This window comes from Corvus brachyrhynchos, unplaced genomic scaffold (genome assembly GCF_000691975.1).
Source record: "Corvus brachyrhynchos isolate BGI_N302 unplaced genomic scaffold, ASM69197v1 scaffold17, whole genome shotgun sequence".
Classification (NCBI taxonomy): domain Eukaryota; kingdom Metazoa; phylum Chordata; class Aves; order Passeriformes; family Corvidae; genus Corvus; species Corvus brachyrhynchos.
Genome location: NW_008240046.1, coordinates 12,836,389 through 12,847,514, shown reverse-complemented (window position 1 = coordinate 12,847,514; position 11,126 = coordinate 12,836,389). Strand labels below are relative to the sequence as shown.

Here is an 11,126-nt window from a genome sequence, read left to right as displayed (position 1 = left end):
TAAGTCTAACACACCTCTGCTAAAGCCCCATCAAAAGACCCCCTCTGACACATTGCCAGTCAGATGTGAGAAACTTGAACAAGCGATGGTAACCTCAGTCACACAAGTCATGCCCGTTTCTCAGAGACAGCAGGAGACAACCGGGAACCAGGAGGCCTCCTTTGACTACTACAACGTATCTGATGATGATGACTCAGAGGAAGGAGCCAACAAAAATGCCGAGGAAGAAAAGAACAGGGATGATGTTGGTACGATGCAGTGGCTCCTAGAGAGAGAAAAGGAAAGGGATTTGCAGCGAAAGTTTGAGAAGAACCTTACTCTTCTCACCCCAAAGGAAACAGAAAATAGCAACAACCAGAGAGCCACCCACTCAGCCCGCCTGGACAGCATGGACAGCAGCAGCATTACTGTGGACAGCGGGTTCAACTCTCCACGGTAGGACTGTCACATTCATTGCAGCTTTACAGACTAGGAAGTTCAATTTACGGTTTTATGGGTGTGTGATATTGGTGACAGAACGTAGGGCTCTATTAAAAAATTTCACACATTTTGAGACTCTGTTTTCTACAGTTCTGGAATCCTCTATTCAGATGTGTAGGTTTCCCACCATACAGTAAGAAACCAATGACCATTTGCGGCATTGACTCTGTATTAGTTCATTTTCTGTTTGCTGAAAACCTCCCTGTATCCTTTTTTTCCTGTATTAAACTTGTGTTTGCTTTTAGAATAAAAGGGATGAGCTCCTGCAAACTCTTCCCTTCCCTTTCCCTCTAAGATACCATCAACAAGACTAATGGAAAGATTAGTCCTGACTAGGTGGCATAATCTTTGGCTCAGACAAAAAGAAAAACAAATTATACTGGTTTGTGTTTGGGCTTCCTTGTTTGTTTTCTTCAAAAATTTTGGAAGTGTATCTAGTCACCATTCCAAACTGGTGAGACTGGAATAGCCACTCCCCCTACAAGTTAAAAGTGCTCAGGATATTTGAACTTCAGATGTAACAACACTGCTGAGAGAGAGGTGCCTTGTCTAAGATACTTGGGAAAAGAGTCCAGATGTTTGCGTGTGGTGGTGCTGGTTAGTAATTACTATTCCAGGGATTTCAGGCATCGTGGAAGTCTCAGTGTGCTAGAAGTCTTACAAGTGTAGGGAGGAGAGAGTTGGTGCAATCCCTGCCCTGGAGATTTCATGAGTTCATTTCCAGGTTAAGATTCCTTTACTCGAGCCTTCTTCCTTATCTCTCTGGCCTTTGGCAGTCCTAGATCCTTGATGGAATGGAGCTTGACCAGTTTTGTTTCGCCTGCATAGCGACTCATCAGAGTTCAGAACAATGACTCTAAGAACACAGAAATAATTTACAGTAGTAGTTCTTTCAGAGTGTCTTCCTTAAGCTTAAATTATTTATTGCCTGTGTTTAAAAATAAAACCTCCAAGACTGATTTCGTATTACATGAAAAAAAAAAGGGTTTTTTTTGTTTGGTTTTTTTTTGTGACTTTTTAAATTTTCCCCTGTAAATGATGTTCTTATTCCTCAGAAGTATATATTTTTTTTACATCTGTAGCAAAGGCTCTCAGAGAGGCATTTGAAGGATTTCCTGTTTCTGCACAGGACTAAATTTTATTTTCAGTTGAAGTCCTGTTACTCTGGAAGAAATTCCTTTGGATTTGGTGGTTACTCCCACTTTATGTTAATGACAAGACAGAAATTAGTGAGCTTGGTGCAGCTTGCAGAGATGTATCAAACTAGAGCAGGCTTCTAGCGAATGTATAGTTTTTCTGAGTAAAAAATTTGAAAAATAATTTGAGTAAATCATACAACTGAGTCCACCCTAAAAAGGAAGCTTGAGAAGGTTTTGAATTTGTGTTATTGATTGTTCTGCAGATGCCTGACATCTTTCTCACATAGAACTGTTGTATGACACTGTTGGCACTTTTCTTTTTTAAATGTGATCTCTTCCTGTAGTTAAAGTGCTATACTTGCAGACAGTTTTTGTGGGGGAGTATGTTGTGGTATTTGTTTCTTGCTCAGCCTGTCCTACTCCTCAGAGTATGAGAATCACCTCCAGGACAGGATATCGACTGCATTAAAAATCAGTTCTTGGACTACTGTTTTGTATGCTAGCTGAATATCAAGCTTGTGTTTCTGATTAATGCAATGGTAGACATTTTCTTCCCTAATTATTTACACAAAAGCTAAAATTTCTGTCTATGTTAAACTTAGCTAGCAAGAAAACAGGATATGGTGAGCATACTGGATTTAGTGCTGCTATACTACTTTGTTTAAATCAAAAGGGAAACAGATGAACAGCTTTCAACAATGTTTGTGTTCCACACATTTTTTTTTAAATTTTACTGTTTACTTATTAACAAATACCATTTTTTGGCAAGGCCACATAAAGTAAGCTTAAAAAAACCCAAACCGAAACATTCTGTAGGGTATTTTGTTTTGTGAGACCAGCATATAGTCTGGATATTTAAAAGCTTTTTCATTAACTTTGCATCAAAATTACTAAATTTGATGATTTTCCTGAGTTCTGGTCACTCCTTGGTATAAGTCTCTAAAAATAAATTGAACTGAGAGTGTATTCAGCCCTTTGGCTAAAAGTACCATGCTGTTATTTTTATCCTACCTTATAATAAAAAATGCACTCCACAGCCCTTTTCCAGGAAATACAAAATAGCCATCCAGCGTCCATCTGGTAATATTCACCTAGGTCTGACAGTGTCCTTTAGCAGACGGCTAGGGAAGAACAGAAGAACAGGTTGTGCATATAGTGATGTTCCACAGGTATATTCGTCTAGCCTCCACTGATGATGTAACTCTGCTTCCTGAGGTGGGGTGGTATCTTTTCGTTCAAGCTAAAGTGTGCAACATTGTTTGGGGAATCAAAATTACCAATTTCACATTATAAAAGAAGAAATACATTTCTAAAGTCTGATAAATTGAAAAAAAGGACAGTAAAAAAATTTAGAAAGAAATGGGTGTAGTTAAAGAGATGTGCAATGGTCATTTGACTTCCAAAGTATTTTTGTGCAAAATGTGTGAACATACTAATCACCATTGGGAGAAAAAGCCTCACAGTATTTTGTGCATTGCTTTTTTGCAAGTTATATATAGTAAATGTTAGCTGTCAAGATTAATTTTATTCCTTTATTTTTAGAGCTTATATAATACTGTTGCTCCTTTGTCACCTAAAGAAGCTAATTTTGGCATTACTCGGCATGCAAATTTTTCAGTGCAGTTTTTATATATATACATGTTGTAACGGTCAGTTTGTAATATCAGAGTTGAGCATGTTTGAAGATCTGGAATTGGTGGTCCCCTAAAGAATGATACAGTACTAAATCATCTCTGAAAACTAAGATTTGCATCTATTTTCATTAAAAAGCAGAGGTAGGGGAATCAAGAAATGAGCAAGAGAAGTGCACCATACATCATTGCAGCTAACAGAAATAATTTACTGTGTGTGTCACCCATCATAGCTCTTTGGAACTGTGGAAAATAAGACAATCATTGGCAGAAGAATATCAGTACCACTTTGACCAGTTTAAAAGATCTGTGAGAGTTTTCCTAAAAGCCTCATTGATTTTCCAGACTCAGTCAGTTTAAGATTATTTAAATCTGCCCTACAACTAGGAAAAGTATTTTTTCCTTCCCCTATGCCATGCACTGACACATTTCTCCCCTGCCACATCTAAAGCTGTGCATTCCTACTCTTCCCCTAATGCTAGCACTAATGTTTTGGGTTTTTTTCATAGGGCTGGTATTTAACTGAGAGCAGTCCCTGATCTGTCTGGCTGCCTGCAAGGCTTAGTCAGGGAAGCAGCAGAAACTTTTGGCAGGGTCAGGTCCACACAAGGCAGGCAAGAGCTGTCCCTTTCAGTAGCAGGTAAATTTAGGTTGACTTTAAACTGACTATGAAACTTTTGTCATTAGTATCCTTGTTTCTAGTGCTTATTTAACAACTGCATTCAGTCCTCTAAATGTATTCTGTAAACATCTCCATAGCAAGTGATGATATCATTTTACAAAGAAGTAGGGCTACAGGTGAAGGATACATAACCAGGGGGCCACATGGCTGTTTGAAGGCAAATCCATTTCTGAACAGGCACACATTACTTGGAGATCAAAAATTGTTTAGTAGCGTAAAGACAACACAAAGTGTAGTATTGGTAAAAGTAGCCTTAGCACGTCATGACCGAGTTTTTTAAAAGCTGTAGACTAAAATACAGGCTTCTCTGCATTCATAATTAGATGTATTGTTAAAAGGCTTAATCTTTAAAAGTGTTAAGTGTCCTGTCACTCTTGTGGTTAAATGATACATTAGACCTAAAGGAACATTGTCCATTTTCTGAATGAAATAGCAGCACTAGTTGTTCAGGGCACATCACGGACCAGGCAGTTAAGATTTCTCTTTGTCTTGGTGAGTTGCAATCATCTCAGTTGCAAAGCAAAATTGAAGTGTTGCGTTTAGAAGCATTGTGGGTTTAATGTAAGGTAAAACTTTTATTTAATATCTTGTTTACAAAAACATACGTAGAAGAGGAGACAGCAGAGGATGCTGTGTTATATGATTGCTGTCCTAGGTCTGCCTAGTTCACAGAGCTTATTTGATGAAGCTGCTTTGTGCAAAACTGCACCAGTCAGGAAAAAAAACTAGCACATTCCAAGTGCAAGATGGAAGCTATTTCCTTGGGTGAAAAATTCAGATGCTTGATACTGGTTCAGCTTACAGTTTGTGTGACAGTTTCAGCTGTGCTTAGTGCTATACCTGTGTTATGGTATGATGACTGCTGAGCACCTCTGGGACGAGTTTTGGAGGAACATATGTGTACTGTCAAAAAGAGATGATTTATTGGTGTGATGTTACACGCAAACACAGGAAACCTGTTATAAAACATTCTATTTTCCTTTCCTGTCTGGTCGATAGATATATAGGCATGTCATATATGAGTGTGTATATATATTTCTTTTCCGTTCCAGTACTCGTGAGAGCCTGGCATCCAACACTTCAAGTATTGTTGAAAGCAACAGACGTCAGAACCCCGCTCTGAGCCCTGCACATGGTGGCGCAGGCCCAACGTTCAACTTCCGAGCCACTGCAGACCCACCCACGAGTGAAGCTGAGAAACTGCAGAAACCTGGTAACTGCCTGCAAGCTTCTGTCACTAGTGTCTGATAGTCAGCCTGCCTCAGATCGTCTGTCTCATCCTATACAGCAAAGTTTACGACACTGGGACTGATGTTTACATCTTCGGGGAAAAATAAAACAAGCATCTCAACCACAGTTTTAGTGTTTACTTAAACTGTGCTGCTATGTAGACTAGGGGCAACAAAGAAATCTTTATTTCAAGGTATTGCTTTTCACATTTGCGGCTCTGTAGCAACAGAATAGCAGTAGGGATAATATGTACACTTTTTGCTTCACTTAATTGTAACTGAGCACATATATGAAAGTCTAGACACTGTAAGTGTAATCTGCATTTTCAATGTCCATGCAGTTGCCAACTTCATTTGAAAAAATGCCACAGATGTGTGATGCCCCTGGTCAGAGGCTAAACTCTGCTGCAGAGTTCATCATTTTTTCCTTCAAAAACTGAGCCACTGCTGAAAGTAACCAGCCAGGATCACCATGAGGAAAAACAATGCCAAACATGACAAGTCATGACCTCAGCTCTATATGTGAATTATTAATACTGATCAGTCATTTTCACTGTGCATTTTTGTGACACAATTTTGCAAATACCTGGTTAAGCAAGTAAAAGGAGGTTTGGGGTTTGTTTTGGTTTGCTTTTTTTCTAGGTATGGAGGGTGGGTAGGGAGGCGGCTCCTCCTTTTGTTTCAAAAATATGAGAGATGTTTACTTAATGAGACTTGCTACTTGACCTTCCATAGTCACCAGTGAGGAGGTGGGCCTTTGCATAGAGGGGGGAGTGGGGAGGAAAGGGAAAGATGTAACTGTCATGGAGCCACAATGTGGAGTGACACGAAATATATTAAATGTCTTCAGTATAATTCACATATTTGAAGAATCTAATTCTTGTGTCACTTCTGGTATTGCAACTTGCCATTAATATAGGAATCAGGATAACTAATTTCTTGGAACAAAAATATCCTTTATGATATAAATGACAAGTATGGCCTGAAGAATTGATTTCTTTCTAGTGGAAGGACATAAATCTATTTTATGTAGCTTATTAAATAGAGTGCCTAAATTAGGCTATTAAAAATAGCATACAATGTAATGATTATCAGAGAACAAAATTTAGAGAATTATAAACTTCTGGCCTTTTTATTCGTGGATGTTACTTGCAATTTAGCATTTTATGGACATGTCTGGTTTCTAGAAATTCAATGTGTCCACTTGGTTTGCAGTAGAAATCTGAGTTCTGCAGGCATGGTACATCCTAATTGCTCTCCCTAAACTGTTACTCCAATGTAATTAGTACTATGCTAATTACTGCAGAGTAAATTCTACAGATAGTTAAACTCCAAGAGTAATTTTAGGTATAGGGTCACATTCTGCTCTGTTATTCATGCAACCTGGTAGTGCAACAAACTGTTTTTTATCAGAACAGACAAATTGGTGGAAGGATAACACAGATACTAAAATGTGCAACAGCCCAAATTGTTTCATAGAAAAGGGCCATTTACCCTGTCTAGCTCTTGTAGTACACAGGTATGAAACCCAACTGTACATATTAAACCCCAGTATTTTCATCAGGTTCTGGTGACATTTATTACTCTGTATACAAAGTTATTTGAGCTTCAGTTATGTTCTCTATTGTCATCAGAAGTCTTTACTGAAGATTCAGCCTTATGTTACACCGTCCGATAGAGTTCATTTACTTACAAAACAGCTTTCTAACTCTGCACACAATCGGTTCCCAGTTCTGTCAAGAATACCCAGTCAAGGCACGGGTCTGTTTTCATTGATTTCAGTGTATAATTTCCATTTCATAGGAGCAATAAGACCTTTCAGTGCACATAAAGGAAATTATTGTGCTTTTGGTTGGTTATCAAAGTCACTTGGCCTTTAGCCTTCTGCCTTATCATACCTTCCAAGATGTGCTCTAATTACCATATAATGCTTTGCATGACGCATCTTATTATTCGATATGTAACTCCAGCCGTACTTATTCCATGCAAACTGTTGAGTCAGAGTTTTTGTGGGGAATTGTCATATACTATGCAGTGGCTGACTGTGATTTTGTTTCTGAGATGAGCTCTGACATCAGTAGTATGTATCAATTCAGTAAATAAAAATGTCGAAATGATAAAAAAACTTACAGTGATGATCTGAAGTACTAATGGCAGTATTAAAATGTGAAGAGCAGAAACAGGTTTCACCTTTGGGGAAATAATTGTTTGTCATAAGCTAGTCAGAATTTGTGCAGGCAGCTGGTTGTACAGAAGACATCATTCCAACAAAATGTGATAGTACATACCTATAAACTGTATAGTATGTTATTTCCTAAAGTTCCCAGAGACCAGCAGACAACATAAATGTCATATTAATGTTGACATGGCATTGTACCAATATTAATGTGACTCTTGGAATATGGAATGTAAACAGAAGTTTCAAATAGAAACGTTCTAATCTTGATTTTTTTTTTCCTTTTAAAATCAACAATGGAAAATAAGAAAATTCCATCTTGAGGTTCTGGTAACAAAACCACGAGAGTGGAGCTTGAGTGCTTTATGTCACCCTAATCCTTTGATGAAATCATAGCCTTGTATTATGTGGTTGCTTATCTATCATTCTTCTAATGTATCAATTTAAAGGTTTACAGAGTTAGATTAGGTTGAATCTGTGTTGTGTTCAACTGTAAAGGGTCAACACAAATCTGTCGGCATTTTGCACACTTAATATGTATTATTATAATACAACATGTTACTTTTATGGTAATTTTTTTTACACATATAACTACCTCCATGAATTTGATGAAATGCAGCAACATGAAAAGTGTATTGTACAAAGCAAGGTTAGAAACTTTGAAGCATTAGGTCATGGCGTTCTCTTGTGTGTCAAAGCTTGCATATGAAGTCATCATGTTTCCATTGCCACAATTTCCTTCTACAATGTTAATAAGATGGCTTTCAGATGAGTCACTTAAAGACTGACAAGGCTGCATAATTGGGATAAAAGTGAAAGGGAGGATGAAACCTTCCATCCTCTCCCCAGTTACTGCTAAAATTTCTGCCTGGTAGAACTTGAAAATGTATTTGTAATTTAGCAAATTAGAAACATCTACAGTCTGTGAAATACGATTGACAGTTTAGGGTTTAACAGAAGACACTTTGGGTATTTTCTTGGCAGCCTTCAGATACTTGGGGCCCTATTCTGCCTCCATCTTTGTCAACATTAGTACATCATGGTTTCTCTGAACTGGCAAGGGTGTTTAAACAGCTCTTTCTCTAATGATACACACTCTGGTCTCTAGATTGTGTGCATCTAAAACATTTGCTCCTATAGAAATTACCAACAGCCTTTAATTGACGTGTCTGGGAGCAGTATGAGGGTCCCTACTCGAGGTATGTGCCTATTGTTCAAAGAGCATGGGCAAGTTTCCAAGAAAAATTAAGCTGGCTTTTGAAAAGTAGCCAGCTGCAACAAGCCACCTTTCAAGAGGGAAGAAAGAAAGATTTTTCCAAAAACCAAGGGAAGAAAGTGGCAGTTGAACCTAAGCAGATCGCATTATATACAAATCCCGATTTATGAACACCTTTCAGCAAACCTAGTACCGTTATCCTTATGCAAATTAATATACAATCATCAGTTGAGCTAATTTTGCCATTTTAAGTATTTCAGTTTAAATTTAGAAGAAATCATTAGCCATTTGACTCCCTGCACCACCGTAAAATGACTGTTATATGCGAAACAACGTTCACTCAACTTTAAAAATAAAAATGTATTGGAAAACAAATATTTTAATGAAAACCATGGCCTAAGTGCTTGCCAGCAGTAGTCATTGTTAGAAAAGAGAACAAGCAAACCAGTATTCAGAGGCCATCATGAACACAGATAATACTTTGCACTTAAATCACACATTTTTGCCTGAGGGTCTCGAAGCACTTGCCTGTGAGGTAGGCAGAGTTCGCTGACCCTACTTTTTGTCTGGGCCCCTTGGAAAAAGCAAAGGCTGAGAGTCTGCAGACTAACTTATTAACTAGTTCCTTTTTTAAAGTTACTGAAGTAAGTTTAACAGTTAACCAAAGTGTTCCATGTTTATACTCTGAAATTATTATTTTGATGCATTCAGTTTATTTAAGTAAGAAACTACATTACAGCCCTGCAGACACTCTTGGATTAGCAGTTCCAAAACCAAGTTCGCAGTCATACGAGTACTGGCAGCAGTGGTTTTAGAAACAGTTATGTTAATTAAAAATTTGTTTTTCAAATACATTTTGCAGCGCTTTTCTCAACACAATTGTTCAAATTGTTGTGCTGAGAAAGCAAATAGCACTCCTGATCTGGTGTCATACCCACAGTTTACAATTATCTTTGCTCTTCTGAAGAAAACTGTACAGTATTAGAGAGAAAAGTTCTATTTTTTACGAAATTCTTTTAAAAAAAAGGGTATATATCTAAAATGTTCCCCCCAGCATAAGTAAAGTGCATCATTACTGCATGAGACACTTGCAGTGGACCCACCAAAAGCCAAGCTGGTGCTAGAAGAAAACGGGACTATCACACTTCTTTTATGGCGCTCTAAACGTTGGTTTCGGTTATGCGCGTGTAAATCTGGCATAACTGCCCTGATCTCCGAGGATCTGAGAGAGATGGGAATGGGTCGTTAACTCCATTGAAGCTCATTTCTGAGCTGAGGGTTTCCGTGTTCCTCCCCCGCCCCAAGACACTAAATGCAGAGAAGGAGCCGAAGGCCACGCATGTGGCTCTGGAAGGGCAGCCTGGGCTGAGTCCCTGCTGAAACGCACAGCCACCCAGCCGGGATCCGTGACTGCTGCCAATGTGCCCCGCCTCGGAAGGGTGATTGATTTTCCATGTGGTGCACTGCCCTCCTGTTGTATAGCGGTTAGAGCCACCCAAAGGATACCCACCCAGAAGTATGAAAGGGCCCTTGGAGTAATTGGCACAGATGTTACTTTTATGTGTGGAGGAGATTTTAAGTTTAAAGGGATCATAATTCTGCAGGTAATTTTCTGTGAGTGACTGAATGTGGCTGTTGCATTAGGTTTAAATGAGTTAATAAATGCAAGTGGGACTTACTGTATGTTAGAAGGGAGTTTTGCAGCCAAGACTGCCTTGTATAAATGTGTTTGCACTGAAAAAAAAATTTAAAAATTACTTGGTCTCTGGTTGCTGTAAAGGTCATCCAAGATGGATGTTCTGTTTATATTGTATAGTATTTCATATGAAATAATTGCAGTTCATGAAATGTCTTCCCTAACGTTACTGATTTATAACAGCACATTTGTAACATGGTTTTTATTGTGTCAGTGTACCATATTGTAAATGATGATTACTTGTCATGCTTAGTATAATAATTTAAAGGAAAAAAAAGGACAGGGATTTTTGTAAGTCTATATTTGAAAGTCCCTCCATATGGTAATATTGTGTTCATGTTGTTTATGTAGTGTTGTGTGAAATATCCATTTTGGATTGTGTTACTTTTTAAGATATTAAATAACATTTGGTTATATGTTCTAAGTGGATTCTTTGCACTCATCGGTGGTTTTTAGAGAGTATACTTGTATTTCCATTTAACATGCTGTTTCTCTCCCTCACTTAGGAAACCTTGCACAACAAACCAGAAATCTCAGAAAAACAAACATCATATCAACTTGCTGTCTTCTCCTATGCTGTATAAAAGCTCTTTGGGCCATTAAGTAGGAGTGCAAGGGAGAAAATACACCTTTTTTTGTGGTTTGGATGGGACATGAAGTTGACAGCTACAGGGGGAATGCTATCTCCACTGAGTGCCCAGCTGAGATGCACCCATAATCCAGGAAATGAGAAGTCTATTAGGACATCCTGATGCCAAGGGCAACAGGTGTCAGGTCCCTCTTTTCCTCTCCTCTCCATCCTCATGAGCTAAAGGAGGACCTGGTGCACACACCCAAGAGAAATGGTTCTAGCAAGGAGTTTTTTTCACATTCTTCA

The 11,126-nt window shown here is 38.4% G+C and overlaps 1 protein-coding gene across 14 annotated transcripts in view; it reads left to right on the top strand.

The window, feature by feature from the left end:
- STOX2 (storkhead box 2) overlaps nucleotides 1–10,673 on the top strand; it is a 104,946-nt gene extending 94,273 nt beyond the window's left edge. For all 14 annotated transcript variants that reach the window (XM_017744412.1, XM_017744414.1, XM_017744415.1 and 11 more), the window contains 2 exons: nucleotides 1–435; nucleotides 4,985–10,673. The exon at nucleotides 1–435 is cut by the window's left edge and continues 1,843 nt beyond it. In XM_017744412.1, the coding sequence (XP_017599901.1) occupies nucleotides 1–435; nucleotides 4,985–5,180 (631 nt within the window). In that variant the 3' untranslated portion in view covers nucleotides 5,181–10,673. The remainder of the gene's footprint in view (nucleotides 436–4,984) is intronic.
- Nucleotides 10,674–11,126: the final 453 nt, after the last annotated feature.